Source organism: Cuculus canorus, chromosome 1 (genome assembly GCF_017976375.1).
Source record: "Cuculus canorus isolate bCucCan1 chromosome 1, bCucCan1.pri, whole genome shotgun sequence".
In the NCBI taxonomy this organism is placed as follows: domain Eukaryota; kingdom Metazoa; phylum Chordata; class Aves; order Cuculiformes; family Cuculidae; genus Cuculus; species Cuculus canorus.
Genome location: NC_071401.1, coordinates 137,259,295 through 137,276,878, shown reverse-complemented (window position 1 = coordinate 137,276,878; position 17,584 = coordinate 137,259,295). Strand labels below are relative to the sequence as shown.

Below are 17,584 nucleotides of genomic sequence, written 5' to 3'. Positions count from 1 at the left end.
GCAAGATGTGGCAAATGTGTTCCCAAAGGTCATGAAAAGCCTCTTTAGTAGAGCGTGCTAGGCTGTGCTTATGCCAGGTCATTTAGGCACATTTGTATTGCCAGTCAGATGAGCACAGAGTAGTTCATGGTTTTGTAATAAACCGTGCAACCTGGACCTTCAGTATGTACCACAGTGGGATACAGCACTTGGATTCAAATGACAGTACAATAATTGTGTTACTGTATTTTAATAGTATACTAATCTTTAAAGTATATGAAAAGAAATGAGATTAATAAACCCAAATGAATCGTTTAGGTTCTTACCCACTACCCCACTTTTCTTGTTACTCTGAGACTGGTTCATTCATCTAGGCTAGCAGTCTTTTATTCACCTTTTGGTGTTGAAATAGTGCTATTTTGAATAAACAATTTAGAGACATTCTCAAAATCAGATTCTGTTCCCTTCTTTTAGATACCTATTCTCCACAGAGATAAATTAATCTTTTATCTTAGGAGGAAGTAAATAGAGCATTATTGAAAGATTCAGAAATTTTGGTTTCAGCCAACTGTTTGTAGCGTTGGTGACTGCAAGTCAGAATTCCTAGGTCTATCTGAAACCTGCTGCTACGTTACTGTATGACTGTGACTAAATCCTTTCTTTTCCGCTTTCTTGCATCTTTCCTCACATATTAACAAACACTTTTTCTTTACCTAGCATTTTGCCTTTTCAAAGGACCATACGAACCTTATAAAACCAATGTGATGCACACTCAACTTACCAGCAGTATTTCTGCTTAAATGTTGCTTGTCAGACACTTACATTTGGGGATTTTCAATGTCTGATGCTTAAGTATGAAATCTCAAAATTATATAAATTGAGTGAGTGTGAGTGAACATACCAAATAGAACTCTTGAATGTGTTGTTTATGGCTCAAATTCTGGTGTAGGTGGAAGGTGCTTACATCTTCCTTCATATGTCTTGAGATCAGCTGGGAGAAAAATCTAGAGCAAAACAAGTATTTGAAGTTCTCCAAGGTCTTAAGTTTCAGTTAATGACAGTCTTCCAATCCCAGGAAGGAAGCCACCAGCTCTCCCCAAAACAGTGACTGTTCTGATACTGCTGGGATACAGATTATGGGAATCTCTTTACCAATGCTTTGCTTTTGCTGTGGGTACTTCATTTTATTAGCTCTCCATCATGTGTTTTTGTTTATGCTTTATTCTCTATATTTGTACGTGCGTGTTTTGTTTTGTTAGACAAATGTAATGTGCTACTTTAAAGGAAGCATTTCATAACCTTTAACCAAGATCATATTTTACTTTCATCACACCTGTGTTTATATTATTACAAGCATTTTGGGTCTTAATGTCCTCTGGTCTAAGTATTAATCACTTTGGCTGCTATATAAATAAGTGTTTGACTTTGTTTAACTCTAAAAAATACTCGCTTGAAAAAAAACTCTTATCAATGGCATCTTAGAATAACTGCATGTCAAAAAAAAGGCAGGGAGCAATCAATACTGAGCTCTCTCTCTAATAAAAACTAAGTGCAGGGAGCAGTTCTAGATTCTGTGATCCCACTGTATAAAATCAAATCTCCTGGCTGTTAAAAGATACCATCTACCTGGTACGTCTATTTATTTCTTTTTATTACTCTTATTTGCCCTAGCTGTCATGCTGCACTTATAAACAACCTTGATATAACTGAGAGTGAAGCCTGCTAATCTATAACGTGGCAGAATGTTAGCTGGGAGATTTTGTAGTTACAAATAAAGGTCGGCCAACACTTAATTCTCCTTATGGTTATGCAGGTGCAAATAAATAACGAAGACAGTACAGTTCCTGATTTAAACCGGAAAAGCAGAGAGTTCTGAATTTATGTCTGCAAATAGGAAAAAGAGTAAAATTTCTCACTGAGTATAGGATTGAAGACCCTAACAGTCATATTTACCCTTAACGCGATTGTATATTATTATCTGTCTCCTAGATACTTTTTAGACTCCCATGGAATAAATCAGTGTAGACCAGTGTGGTAAAGGAAATTACTTAAATTATTATCAACTGATGATCCACCGTAGGATTTCTAAACTCTCTGACTAAATTTTTAATGTATTTGTTTTCCGGTGAGGGTTTAAGAATGCTCTTTGAAATAGCAAAAGTGAAAATGTTATGTACAGCAAACAGTGAAGTAATGTCATTTTGTAAATACATAGAATAGCTGAAAATTGTTTACTTATCCTCCTTTATGAGAACCAAGCTTCTGTGACCTCTGATTAATTTACCATTAGCCTGAACACACAATGAAAGTGAATGAAGGGGCAATTTGAAATGACATTTATCAACTCTGGAACTGTCGACTTCTATTATTTCCACAAGGCCTTATCCTTCTTGGCTCCAGACAAGGCTGTGCTGACTTGAATGAAGAAGAGCATTCTTACTACCAAGAACAGTTGCAGCGCAGAGAGTTTCATTGCTGGATGCCTACAATGGAAAAAAAACACCCCCATCATTTCTAACTTACATTAAATGAGACCAAAACCACTGTTCTGTTCTGTAGTGGTCTTGCACAAGACTTTGCCTTCACACCAATCAAAAAAAAGGGAACACAAGATCTGAGGAAAGGGAGAAGAAGTGAGATAAGGGAAAGTAGTGAACTTTATAGGGACAGGATGGCTGAAGGACTGAGTTGAAAGGACGAGACCAAAAAAAAAAAAAATCATTTTAGCATGAGGATGCAGGTTGGAATCCAAGATGACTTTGCACTGACTGAGAGCTATTCCCACCAGGGTCTGGTTGCTCTCTCCATATAAACTGAAGTGCTGCTTTCAGTTGGGATTCCAGTGGCCATAGAGCACACTGCAACTTTGACTACTATATCAGAAACTAAATAGCCCCTTTTGTTGTGGCTTAGAGCAGAGGACAAGAACTGAATATACATGGAAACTAACCAGTCTTGAACTGAACTGAAACAAGTGTGTGGGCAGGCTTGCATTGCTTTTGATACCGTCTTCCAAAGAGATCACTTCACTCTTCAGGGATCCTGGTCTGGCAAAGGGTCACTTTGTTTGGTTCATTGGCTAGTTTGTACTTACACTTTTATGCAACTATCTCATTACCGATTTTACAACATTACAGTTGCACTGTTGTGGTTTTGGGTTTTTTAATTGAAATTGGTGGAACAGCAGAGCAAGTCCCCTTTTATTTGGCTAATACATTCAACTATTTTATTCTAATACAGGTGGATTTGTACTTCTGTAAATAACAAATACCTTCTTAAAATGGCAAATGCTGGTTGAACTGAGCAACATTTTTAACCCTGAGCGTTAAGTCTCCTAAAAGATCAGCAGAACTCTGCCTTCTAAGTGGCTTCTGAGTATACAGAATATAGGCTTTTAAGTGCATGTATGCATTGATATTTCCCCCCTTTACTTTATGCACAAGTTGCATCTAGGACAGCTTAAATACCACTTTAAGGATTATAGCTCTGTCCACAATGTCCCCGATACATTTGTTTTCTAAGATTTAATTTATTTTTCACCGTAACTATTACAAAAGTGTAGAAATAATCAAATAATAAAATATGCTTTGCTCAAAGCTTGCTGCTTTTAGGTGATGGAAGAGTCCAGTGTTTGGATGCATACATCTACATCATGCTTCCACAAGTGATAGGCAACTATAAAATTCCTTCTTTACTGCAGCACACCACCCTCTGTGGAAAAGAATCAGTATTATTAGATAGTAGTTACAGATACCTTAGTGGTAACAGTAAAACACGCAAACATTATGAGTCTAATTCCAGTCAGCTTCGCATCATTGTAAATCAGGAATAATTCAATAACAGTGAATGTACTTAGAACCTGGGGAGATCAGAATCAGCTGCTTCAGTGCCTACAGCTGAAACCTAAGTTGTGTGTTGTAACACTCCCACTAGGTAACGGATGTCTTTCCTAATCACAGTGCTAGAGGAAAGATGCGCTAATGTGTGATGGTTGGACCTAATACCTTATCCATTAATACTGGTTATTTAAAAGTCCGTTAAAATAATTTCTAAAATGTCCCCCTTATGGAAAATCTTCTTCTCCCCCCCTTTTTTCTCCCCCTTGTTGTCAAACAAACATAAATTACTTAGTATTTTAATGTGTTTTATAGCCGTATCTGTTACTCTGTGTAATGAAGCCAGGTTTAGGAATAATTGCAGTTACCCTGAAAAAAATGTCACACCATTTTCCCTATTTTTGCATAATAATAATTGCTGAAATCTTGGAAATCCAGCTCCACAGAACACACACCCCAAAAAACATCTAAGGGCTTATGCAGAATTATACAGGTTATTGTAACACCAGCTGAACGCCCATTCACTCAAACACATTTGCCCAATTTGATTTGTGGTTGTGGAATTTTAAGTGAAAACGCTCTTCAGTTCTTATAAATTTCATCCATATCAAGTTTAAAATGACAATAAAATATAACTGTAAACGTGCTTTTCATTTCCATCATAGAAGGATATATTTGAATCATTTCTTCAGAGAAAATTCTTACATACAACGTGCAAATGGGGGATGTTCTCTGATCATGTTATGCTAATTTTCCAGTTTATCAGTCATCTCAGTTCCAAACTGGAATGACAAACTGGTATCACATTTGATCTTAATATGTATGATACAACCTTTCTGGTTTAGAAGTTCATATGAGCTGAAAACAACTGTCTTTGCTTTGACAGTGTTGTGCCAACAGCAGTTCTTTTAATAACATTCTTTTCTCTTCTACTTGTTGTAGGATGAAGTAGCCCAGCCTCTGAACCTTTCAGCCAAACCCAAGACATCTGATGGCAAGTCTCCCACATCACCCACCTCGCCTCATATGCCAACTCTGAGAATAAATAGTGGGGCCAGTTCACTAAAATCTTCTGTGCCGGCAACATTAACTAGTCCCTCAGCCAGATCTAACACAATAGGTAAGCTCAGTTTCATTTGCCACTCCTTATAACAATTAATAGATGTTATTAGAAAGTGGGTATTTATCAGCCATGGTGCATGAGCTGTCATGCTTTGACCATAACATAGCGCTACATTTGTTGATATCAGTGAAGAAACTCCCAGAGACCTATGATTTTGGGAAATATCAACTTTTACAGACTCAGAAAACAAAAACCTGTGTTATTTCAGATACTGCTCTATCAATAACAGTTAATAAATTCTGTTTGTTTAACGTCACATATTAAAGACAGCAACTTGTCTAATAGTGGGCATTAAGGACACATGATATTCTACTATGTTTTCTAAAAGTGATGCATAAACTTTGAAAAAAAATCCTTTTAAGTTAAAAGTCTATATATGCCAATACATTTTTGCAAAATTACAGGTTTAGTGTTTAGTCCACTGAAAAGCTGCATGGAGCGGTAGTTTTGGTTGCTTTAATAAGCAAAATAATCACCAAGTTCTTTCAAAAAAAACTAGTTTGATCTTTTGTCTTGCAAAAAAAGTCTTGATTGGCCATCTTTAACATTGTTCCGCAAAATAGCGTTAATTCTTCCTCCTGTCAAAATTACCTCTCTACCTAAAGACCATCTAAATAATAACAGTCCTAATGGTGATTTGACAAAGCATGATGTGTTAAAGGCACTGTTCTTCTTGTGTGTAAGTAAACTGTGGACACACTCCATTCTTCACCCTTCTAACTGAAATATTTTATTTATGAATATTTATTTATTATAAAATACTGTTATTAAATGCTAACAAATTATAAAATATTAACATTTATTTATTAGTATTACCTGGATTAAAATTTCAGGATGTAAATCAAACTATGCTTAGGGAGTTGTTGTAGATTGCTGTACCTTTGCTTCCATATGTCTTGTTCCTGCTAAAACATCTCCGGCTGGCCACTTTCAGAGATAGCACACAGAACAAAAGACACCATAGGTCAAACCTATCAGAAGCTGTTTCTGTGATATCCCAGTGCTATGCAGGAAAATTTTTTTGTGTGTCTCTATAGATCTCTCCCAAGATTTCTGTAATCCATATTCTACCTATATAGACAACCATGAAGACCCATATTTAAGTCCAACGATCAAAACAGATCTAGGGGCCACTATGTTACCGTCCCACTGTGCATACATGATTATTGCTAATGCTGACAGGAGTTACACATATAAAAGAATATATTTTTATGCCTTTTAGGAAAGAAAATCACTTTATTTGGTATGACATGTTACAATTTTATGAACATTTTGTAAATACCACATAGTTCATTGCTAGTGTATGTATTACTATTAACCCTACCCTCTTTAGCCGTGGTAGGTAATAATATCTATCATCTTTAATTTGCTTGGTCCCACTGCTCTCTATGTGCAATGCATCAAGTTTCAATTTTCTTCACATCCATTGTTTTGTCCTTCATGAAGTGAGCATCACATTTAGATGTAAAGTTAAGCATCTGACCTACTTCTCTGTGGCAGGACATCTCTTGTTCTCTCCAGTCTTCTTTCCCTACACACCTGATATTTTTCATAGGTTTGAGACCCCTGCAATTTACTTCTTTTAACAAAATGCAGATTTTGAAATGCTGTACCTGTAATGAGTGATAATGTAATTGGATAAAAGCTGTGAGGATGAATGGAGCTTTAAAGGTCAGTCTTGTAAGAAGAATTAATGTGTTATACCATTAATAAACCATGGAAAACTGTGGAGCAAAAGATAACATACTTAAGTTATTGTTAATGACATAGCGTTCACTGCTGTATCTCTCTCAGCTACAAATATAGAAAGTGACTTTTTGAGGTTGCTGAGCAGTATCACTGCATACTATATATAAGATAAGCAGTCTTTAACTGTGGTGCAGGAACTGGACAGGCATTGCATACTTCTAACAAAGGTCTGTCCTTTAATGAAGGAATAGAAGAATAAAAGGCTCCAGACTCCTACCATTCTGTGATTATGTGAATACTCTACAATCTTTTCCTGCAAGCTGCTAGGTCATATCCAACCAAAGCTACAGCAAATAAAACTTGTAAGCATGTTAAAGCCGTGTGATGATCTTACAGAAGTGTGCGCACAATTTCAACTCACCCTTCAATAGGAGCTACACCACAAAAAAATTTAGTAGCATTTTTAGCAATAGGACCAAGGTCCCTAAAACTGGTAGAGAAACACAAGTTTTCTGACCTAGATGTGCACCGCCTACCTTGCTGAGATGCAGTTGATCTGTCACTTGTTAGTGCCACTAATTTCAAAATAAAAATGTTCTCTGAAAGCAGTCCTTCAGGCTGCTTGGTTCTCGTGGCATGGACAAATGCTCATGTATTGTTCAGTTGTCTTTGGAGGATGTAAACTTACAGCCTCCTGTGATTAACAGTATAGCTGCATTCGGGCATAGAGATATGTAGTCCTTTTCTAGAGCTATCCTTATAGCTTACAAATTATGCTACAGACTGAGCAGTCACAAATGTCATGGCTTCATGTATGACTTTAAATCCAAGCATTTCTTTTTGGGAACAGGCATATGTCCGTGTACTAAAAACAGAAACAACTTCTCTCTGCCCTTTGCCATTATCTGCAACATCTCTATGCTAGTTTGGCAATCCTTGTAACTAAGTGCATTTTGTGTAATGCAGTTCCCTTCTCTGTCAATAATTCACCACCTACCCTAAACAACAATAATTTACATTCAACTCGCTTCTATATTAATCATTTCCCTGCACACCAGCATCTTGGCAGCTACTGAAAAACATAAGGAGTGCTTGCTTTTATTCACTGTCATGTGCCAAACTGTCTCAAAGATAGCAGTATTCAGGAAAAGCCAAATAATCTGGAGAAGGGCATGAATTCCAGCTCCTAGGCAAATTTGACTGTATTTTACAGATTGAAAGTATTTACCTAGCCTAATCAAGAGCACAACCAGCACTAATACTACTGTTTGTTTGTTTGTTTGCATCCTTTTTAATTTATTCTGACTACATGCAAGCTTGATCAGTAACAGATGCAAAGTGGGGAAGAAACCAAGCAAGTTGATAAAATGGAGGTAAAAAAAAAAAATCCAGCTGGAAGCACTATGCTGGTGCAGCCTTATATCCTTATATCCTGCCTTATGCTGGGAAAGCTGGAATTACCAGAATTCCATTGGCTGGGAATTACTGAACTAGGTCATTTGATAAAAGCAATGGGGGTTGTTATTTTATATAAAACTCTCAGGGTTCCTGGATATTTACCCAAAAGCTGTTAGTACAATTAACAACAGTCAAACCACACAGAAACTTTTCTTTCCAGTTTTTGCATGCCAAGGAGGATGGGAATGCCAGTCCTATTCTGTCTACAGTCTGAAAAAACACTAATAAAACGACAAACTAAACTAAAATCCTGACAGCAGTGCAGCACTGAACTAATCTGACATCAGCTTCTTCCCCTGAAATGTTTTAAGCAGCAAGACAATGTCCTACGTTTTTTGGCAATCAGCAGATCAGATAGAAGAGTCTAGCAATACAACAAGGATGTGTAATCTGACATGATTAGACAAGGCTCTTTAGGAACAGAACATTCATAATTGAGACAAAGAAAGAGTATTAATAACACTTTCCTAACACGGCAGTTAGCCATTTTATATTTCCTTTCTTTAATCTTAGTGTTTTTCAACAAATCATGGGATTTAATAGCGTGTTTTGGCAGATTAGAGGATTTATGGCCCAGATGTTTTTTGTTCTAAAAATGGATTAGGGTGTAAAGTTTGCTGGAATCCATGGAACATGTTGAGGCAAGCCGGTCATTTTGTGTGTGATTAGTGCCTGCCTTCTGTCTCACAGTCCCTCCATCTGTCACAATTCACCAATGGATCTGGTTAGATTTAGCCTCATGTCACAAACAGAAGTCCCTTTTCTGGGCAATTTCATATTACGGATTCATTTTATGCCGTTTTTATGCCCTAGTTAAAAGACAGAAAGAAGTGTGTGCGTGCATGCACGTGTGGGGATGTGGAGAAGGGGAGAGAGATTGATAGATATTAGCCTCTTCTTTAATGTTTGAAAAATGGACTGGGGCTTGGAGTCACCCATCAGTATTCTATCCTACAAATCACATGCAGATCATAATAAGTATAATCTACAGTACGCTAAAGGAAAAAACCGACAAAGTGTCACATATAAAATTAAATAGTATTAGCTGTGCCGGTGATGCTTGTAACATTTTAAAAGGAAATAATTCAGTGACTACTAAGGCTAAGCCCTAGGCTGTGAATTTGCAGCAAAACAGTGGACATTTGACCTACTATTAGCAGCATGAATAGGAGTGGGAATGTAGATCTATGTAGCTGTGGTTTCTTATACATTTCTGAATGACAGGTGGTGGTGGGGAGCATTCGGTGGATGAGGTTTCTCTTCCCAGGCATTATGCATTTCATATCTATAGCAAACCACCGCCACCTGTGGTTTATTTTAATGTATTCACAAGTTTTAAGAAGGGGAAGAATGAAATGTTTTTAAGAGTTTGGGATTGCTGGCATGATCAAAGCTTCCCCTAACTCTTATCCGGTTATATCCTGCTGCATGCAAACCACAGGGCTAACCTCTGCAGCATCAGGGAAATATTGAAACTAATGGGATCAAATATCAGGACAATGATTTTGGCACTGAGGTTTCTATCCAGGTGGCTCTATCGTAATAATAAGAGAATTACAAAGCATGGATGGGTTTCTGGGCATTACCTTTTAACCCTTTCTCATTTATAATGATAAACTGTTGGTGCATTCTATTGATGAAAGCTAAAGTGTTTTCTTGTAACTTTCTTTTTTTAAGATATCCTTTCTTCTATCACATCGTCAGGTTATTTAAATGACCACGATGCTGTTACCAAGGCAATCCAGGAGGCCCGACAGATGAAGGAGCAACTTCGGAGGGAACAACAGGTGTTGGATGGGAAGGTGGCCGTTGTCAATAGCCTGGGTCTCAATAACTGCAGGACAGAGAAGGTGAGTTTCCAAGACTCCTTCTGTAAAGGATTAGAGATTGGATTTGGCTCTCCCCGCAGATACATAAGTTCTTCCTCCTTTTTTTTTCTCCTCCTTTTTCTTGTTCTATTTTCTTCTTCCCCGTTTTTATACTGAATAGTTGTTTACTTCAGAAAAAGTAAAAAGTAAAATCAAAACCACAACCAAAAGATGACATGAGAGAGAGACCTGGAGACCCTTAGAGGAGAGTGGGGAGGAGGCAGAGATTATTAAAGCCCTCATGAGAACTTTGGAGGCCACTAATTCTCTGTTCCAGCCTGTCAACATGTGTTAGGAGAAGGTGATCTTGGAAATCTCTGGGTCTAAGTGGAAATCTTGCTTTATGGAAATGCTTATGTGTGTTTGTGAGATGAGCTGGATTTGAAAATATTCAAGCTTCTTTAGGAACATAAGCTTTGCTGATGCTCGGGCTCAGCTTCTGGGTATTTAGCCTTGTGAGGTTGTCATATATGATATTTTGTGACCATTGCAACGTAGCACTGTCATGTCACGTTAGATGACTTAACAAAATTGAAAAAATGGAGAATTGACAACACAAACTGCACAAAATATTTGCAGTGAAACTTAGAGGCAGCAGAATGTATGGACCTTACCATCATCTTCTTTTGAATTGTCTTGTAAAGCTGTGCTATGCAAAATATCAACAATATGAATATTCTCTAGTAAAATTTGTCTCCATCACATATGTCAAAGAGGTTGTCATTTGCTGCTTTTCTCTGGAAGTACCTGATGTCTTTCCTGCACTCTCGTGGCTTATGGAGGATAAATAGACCTGCCAGTCTTTGCTGCCACATTTGTAGTGAGCTGTCCTTATAATACTGCCAACTAAGAGATACATCCAAGTTCTTGTGTGCATCCCGATATCATATACTTAGCATGACTTTGTCCTCAATTCCTTTCTTCCCTTGTAATTTTTTCTGAGGCGATACAGCCTTCATCATGCAGTACAACAAAGATGACCATTGTTGCATTTGGTGTAAACTGAATATTATTGAAACGACTTCCAGTGGCTTTTCACTGTAAAGGCCTCATGTGAATCACTGAGAGAGGCAGATAAATAGAAAGAATAAAAATGATCAGTTATTTAGCAAAAACTTGAAAGTCAGTCATCCTAGGAAGCTTGTGACTCAAACAATATTGTCCAGAATGAGCAGATTGCTAATTTGGATAGCTTTCCATTTTCCCTGTTTTTAGATGGAGTTTGATCAATAAGTTGTGAGAAGCCAGCAGTCTGGGTAATGAATGTTAAATGTACATGTGAGTCTCTCCCTACTGTACTTTTTTCATCAGCCTGTGCTGGGTGTAAGTGATGTAGAAATGACTCCAATTTCATGCACTTTCTTGAGAGGAAGGGGAAGGAAAAAAGAGTTCAGTGTAATAGGTATTTGGCAATACATACCATCTCTCTTAGAGGAATAAGAGTATGGGGAGAGGTAAAGAAAGAGAGAGATGGAACATGTTCACGGCATTTCACATAGAAGAGTACCAGAAGGGAAGAGGGAAAAGCAGAGTGTCAGATATAAGAAGAAGTGATCACAAGCACAAAGGAATTTATATTCAAATATTTAAGCATTCTTGAAAGGATGCTCGGAGCAGAAATTTCTTTTCTCTGCTCCCCATGTAGAAATGACTTTAACACTCAGCCAGATGCTAATGCAAAGTGACTCAAGCTATTCCTCGCAAGCATAGCTAAATTGCCGTTATTTGTTAAGCGCATTGAATTCAGCTGTGGATACAGCAGTTGGTTGCATTCAGAAAGCATCTGTACCCTTTTTTTTTTCTTTTTTTTTTTTTTTTTTTTTTAATCCTCCAAAGCAGAGACAACTCTACCTATCTCCCCCCTCTCCTCCCTTGTGCTGGCTGGGAATTGTCAAGTGACAACCGACCAAATCCTTTTGGACAGGAAGCCTTCATCCTGAGTTCTATATACTTGCAAAGCAGGCCTTGTGGTTGGATCAGGAAGCCCATTAAAAGCACTTTGATGGTATGGAAATTCATCTTCATGAAGCACCCAGGCCCCTAAGCAGCATGCTGTTTAGCTGTGGTTACAGATCAGTCATTCACATCGGAGGGCAGTAATTGTAGTGACGGCTTGTTCGGCAATGGAAGTACATAAAATAATCCCAGGCCCTCCACCATGGCATTGCAAGTTAATCTTCTTTAATACAGATCAGCTGTTGTTCTAACACATGACTTTGTGCTGGCTCTAGTGACTCTGCACAGCCTTTTGATTAAGTAACAGGAGTGGAACCATCTGCATTCACTTTATTCTGTTACTTTCCTATTGTTGGAATTCTCCTTACCCCTTCTGTTTTCACTTCTCACCCTCAATCCCTGTTGAAGTTTATTTTCCTCTCTAATTCATGCCTCCTGGTGGGCTCGTGGAGGGCAGAGAGGGGTTCTTTTACAAGGCAGCAGGAAGAAAAAATTGTTTGCTCAATTGAAAATTTTTCTAAGGCAACTGGAGGGCTTGGGATTGTTGATACCGTAAATGTCAAAACTTTATCAGGGCACACTGATTTATTTTATTTTGTTTTATTTTATTTTATTTTTTTTTATTTTAAAAGTGGAGATAGGAAAGGATAGAGCGAAGTCTGAGCTCTCCTAGACTGTAATTACATTTGAGTTGCTGGGGTGACCACTTAAGCCACTAAGCACTAGTTACGAAGTTGTACCTTTTATCTTGTAGATTCTCCTGATTTCTCTTGCATTTGACCCAACAGAGTATGAGACATAGGCTGTAAAGTTTAGGTACTTGTTCTCTTTTTCCATATATGATCTAGGCTATCCACTGACTAGCCAGCTGTGAAGTTCATATCCAGACAAACACTCCAACTCCTCTTAAGTTTGTGTCTGTTTGATCCAAGACTAAAATTTTCTCTCGTACCAAGATTGGAGAAAAGGGCAAGTGTTGCCATTTAAAAATAATTTTTATTCTGCTTTTCCCTGTTTTCAAGAGAAAGAAAAAGAGAAAGTGTTAGTGAGAAATGGAATGCTGCAGTGTTACCATTAGGGTTTCCTTCAGAGAAGCTCAAGGTAATGCCAGGGGACTTAAAGGCAGTCCCGTGAACTTTTGGATGTTACATTTGCTTACTGATTGCTTCCTGACAGGGAGATTTTGAGGTGATGGATGGAATTAGAATAGGACTAGCCTAATGTAGCTGTGTGTCCATGGGCATATTCATACTTAAAAATGTTCAATATGTCTACAGTTACATACAGAAGAAAGACTCTCTTTACTGTAGTCATCTAAATCCTTATAGGCAACAAATGCTCATCTGGGGCTATCCCAAATTTTCCTCCCTTTGCTGCAGTGGCTAATGTAGTTGTGGAGACCTATGATTCTCTGAGACCTGTTGAATTTCACGTTGCAATAATTGCTGCTGCAGTCTACCAGTGAAGGTAGTTTCTGCGCAGTTCTGTATCTATACGTTAGACTCATAGGGATTTATCTCCCAGGGGTAGCTGGGCAGTCTCAGGGCTGGAAATCACCTTTGTGAGTCTCTTAAAGCTTTTGAGGCTTTTCTTGACGTATGTACATAACCTGTTATCTGACTCATGTTCCCAGATGAGTTGATCCCTGTGGATGGACAGACCTGCCAGCTGTTTAGCAGTAGTCAGACAGAAACTTTGTGGAATTGGAGCGATCTGTATAAAAGGAGTCATAAATGAGAAAAGATTTTTTAAAAATGGTTAGAGTGATTTGGGTGAGTCACTTTATGGGCATCCAACGTGGACCATCTTGAGGGATTTGATTTTCAGAGGATTACAGTAAAAACTATGAGCATCACGATGAACATGGATTTTACTAAAACCTATTTTAATTGCAAATGCAATAAAACATATTTTTACATTACTTTTCTTGGAAACATTTCTGCGTATAAATGAGAAGTGTGTGTATATGTTTTTCTGGTTTCTTGGAAACCTAAGAGCATGGTTTTATTTGTAATTGTCATCTACAGTTAATTATAGCTTGATATGTACTATACATAAACAATGTTACCTTTTATTCACGTCCCTTAGAGCGCAGATTGTCTTCTAGTGCAAACACCACAATGGACAACATCAGCAAGTGGACTCCGGTCTATTTGTTTGGCCCCAAAACTGCCTGTTCCTTTGCAAAGGAGACGTACACAAACACAAAGAGCCAGCATGTGTGTGCATGCATACAAGCCTACAGTGCACCCTTTCAGAGATATACAGCCCAAACACACACTGAGCTAGCCAGTGTTTTTCTGACTATAGACAGACTCCCAACCATTTGCCTGTGTACTCTGATAACTGTAAAGAAGGAGGAAGGGGCCACACAAGGAGGTATTTGAGCATGTGTCTGTATACACTGATACAAACACAGGTACCGGTTTCTGAATCCTGCTGCTAAAGGTGCTGTCAACCTGGGCAGTTGTGCAAGTATACACAGCCATGCAAGCGTTTCAGATGTGTACAGTCACAGTCATAGCGCACTCTCAGATGAGTGCATCTGAATACATATACCTCCAGTGCTGAAGTGTTTCTTAACCTGCAATACAAGTTCTCCCTGTTATCACTTGGAGTGTGTCCTTTTAAAAGGCTCTGACATGTACTTGTCTGCTGGGCTGTAACTAAAGAGCTATTTGTAGCAATATTTACTCCAGCATTGTAAGCAGGAGCCTATTTATTAGTCATGCTTATGGAACACTGGGTTCAGGATGCCTTTCCTCCCTTTCCCACCCACCCCTCCTCCTCACTCACACCCCCACCTCTCCCTCTTCCCCTTAAGAGAGTGCCAAACATGAAATGACAGTGACCAATGTTGACTTAATGTGGATGTTTAATAATGAAAAAAGTGTGTCAGTTCCAGTGTTAGTTACAAATGGCAGTAAGTATATTGGGTAGCAGCCCTGTAATAATTTTACATCCATCATTCCTTCCTGATGCCTCGCTGGCTGCCTGATGGATGAGAATAGCAGAATTAACTCTTAAGAAACTCCTGTGAGCTACTGAGCTAAAATTAATTCTGTCCCACCTCTCCCCTTGGGGAGGAGGAGGATATTAAGAGTCTCAAAGCCGCAGATCCTGCTGTCTTTGAGAAATAAAACATTGGAGCTCACTTTACTAAAGGCATAAGGAGGAGTTCGTTTAACACAAGGGATTTAAATTTCTCTTGCAGTAGAGAATTTTACTTCAGTAATATTTTTTTACTTAATGAACTAAAAAGTCTAGAAAAAAATGGAGGAGAGAATAGCAGGGAGGAGAAGAAAAGGGTCAGTAAAACAGCTTCTGACCCTGTGCTTGCTGCTGACACTGACAGCCTGTAGGTCAGACTGGAGTCAATAAGTTGTAATGAGCAAAACTGGGAGGAATGGGACCTGGGACGAGTCAGGCTTCCCAAACAGGAGAAACCTGCTGGAAATAAATCCAGAGGTGCAGTGCTAACATCATAAACCAAATCACTTTGTAAAAGTTGAAACCTGCCTGTTTTCATAATCTCTGTAGTAGTTTACTGGAAAAATACTTTAGCATTCCTAGTGACTAGCAGAGACTGTATTACCCACAGACATTACATACACACACACTTAGCCGTCCAAGTTCAGCAGACTGCTAATATATAGATGTCCTATAATTTGTAGTCCACTCTATTCCTTACTGACCTGTAAAATATTAGGAAAGATGATCAGTGTCATATTTCTTTCTCAAAGTGTGAGGAGAAATCGTTCTGTTTGGGTTAATTATTATACAATGTGGGGACTGGGGAGTATCTTGCAGACAATGGACTGTTACAGTCCCACAACGCAGAAGTTAACGCATTATCCTAACAACTGTATGTCCCCTTTTTGTTACCCTTTTCCCTACCCTTTTCCTAATTTTGTCTTACTGAGGTTCCTTGCTAACAAAAATTCTTGCATATGGTTTGCAGTCCTCTTTGTTAATACTATCAACACAGAACAGACAGTTTTCAAAAAGCCTCACAAGAAGGCAAGCAGGTATTATGTCATCACTCGTCCATCACCCTGTATGTCAGCCTTTCAGTAAGTCCAGTCAGCAGGCTCAACAGGATTATTCATGTTCAAGGAGTCCTCTGTTCAACAGGACTACTGTATCCATTGTCATTTCTCCTAAAACTTTTATCAAATTTAATTAAAACCACGTGTCAAGTTTGCAAACTGCAAAGATCAAAATTGGTTTTGCCCAGCACTGGTAGCTAAGCATTAAACATTTTGATTTGCTTCAGCTGAAAGGTTATTCCTTTTTCCTTTTCCTATCTCTACCCCACCCCTCCTATATTTTTTTTTGCCATTTGCTTTGTGGCGCTTGTGTATATTTATATTTACAGCCTCTGCATTTAATGGCCACATGCCTTATTTTCACAGATGGCCAGTGGAAGACTACCCTCCCCCCTTTCTTTTAGTAAAGCCTGCCTTTGGTTTTGCTACTTTTGTCACAGTGCCACTACTCTCAGTTAGCAAGTGCCTACGCATGGGAGGAGAAGTTCTGCAATAGGGCTTTTTTTTAATTCCCTCAAGGGCTTTAGCGCTTTATTTTAAAATGCCTGCCCCCTGGCCCCGATTGACCATCATCTATTAAATGCCCAGATAAATTTTTCAGAGAAAAAAGAAGCATCTGTGTGAGTCTTCAGTATATCGTTATGGCAGAGATGCATGGGCAGGGTTAGCTAATGAAAAATGAAACATACAGAGAGAAGGATAAATTCTTCTCACAGATGTGTGCATTGAAACTTCCATTGAAGTCAAGGAGAGGAGCAGGCAAAGAGGCAAGGGGAGAACCCTGGATCTTTGCACGTGCTGAAGTCAGGATGAGACTTCACTCCCTCCGAGGGGCAAAGGTTGGAAACATTTACAGGCTAGCGTGGATTCAGGGAGGACTGCATCTGTGTATATCTTAGTGGAAACTGCATTAAGCCTAATAAAGGTGGATAAACTTCCTTGTGAAAAAAACCCCACGTACAATTGATTTGGAGTTCTTGTTATATCTTTTGAGCTTTTCGAGTCTTTCGGTTTAAGTTCTGAGCTGTGCCCTACAGCTACAAAAGCTAATTACTTCCTGAGATTTTATTATTATTTTTATGTAATTACATGCCTCCAATTACTAGGGCTTTCAGCACATTCATGGGCACCAGCATCAGTGCAGTACCTCTCTTCAGTGTAATAGAGGCTGAGCCTGATTAATCTGTGAATTGTGTCTGCTTAGTCTCTTGGAGGATCAGACTGTCCTGTTCTAACTATCCTAGTATGCGGGTGTTCATTTAGCTGTGTAGCAAACAGCTGCTAGGATGTTTTGGGGGTGCAGAGCTTTACTTTTAATTGTATTGATGCTGATGCTGAGGAGTAGACAAGCTAAGCCTTACTGCATGACTGGGAAAATGTTGTGGTTTCTTTCTTAGGAAACAATCTAACTAGCACGTCAACTTCTTCATTAGGTCTGGAAGAAATGTAAGCAAAGATAGAGCAGCCTTCATAATTTTAATACCTTCTAAAGGAAACCAGAATAGAATGGTCAAAATAGCTATAATGCTGCAGAGCAGTTGAGTCACCTGTTGTTTAATAAACAGTGGCCAGGAAAGCAGAGACTCTGTTCTTACTTTCTCTTTAGGTGTGTGTAGACCCTCTCTC

General features: G+C 38.6%; 1 protein-coding gene across 19 annotated transcripts in view; it reads left to right on the top strand.

The window, feature by feature from the left end:
• The window catches only part of SOX5 (SRY-box transcription factor 5), a 651,718-nt gene that overhangs the window by 605,774 nt on the left and 28,360 nt on the right, over positions 1-17,584 (top strand). For 16 of the 19 annotated variants that reach the window (XM_054078778.1, XM_054078736.1, XM_054078763.1 and 13 more), the window contains 2 exons: positions 4,758-4,935; positions 9,763-9,935. In XM_054078778.1, the coding sequence (XP_053934753.1) occupies positions 4,758-4,935; positions 9,763-9,935 (351 nt within the window). The remainder of the gene's footprint in view (positions 1-4,757; positions 4,936-9,762; positions 9,936-17,584) is intronic. The other 3 variants (XM_054078814.1, XM_054078701.1, XM_054078695.1) reach the window with 1 other exon arrangement.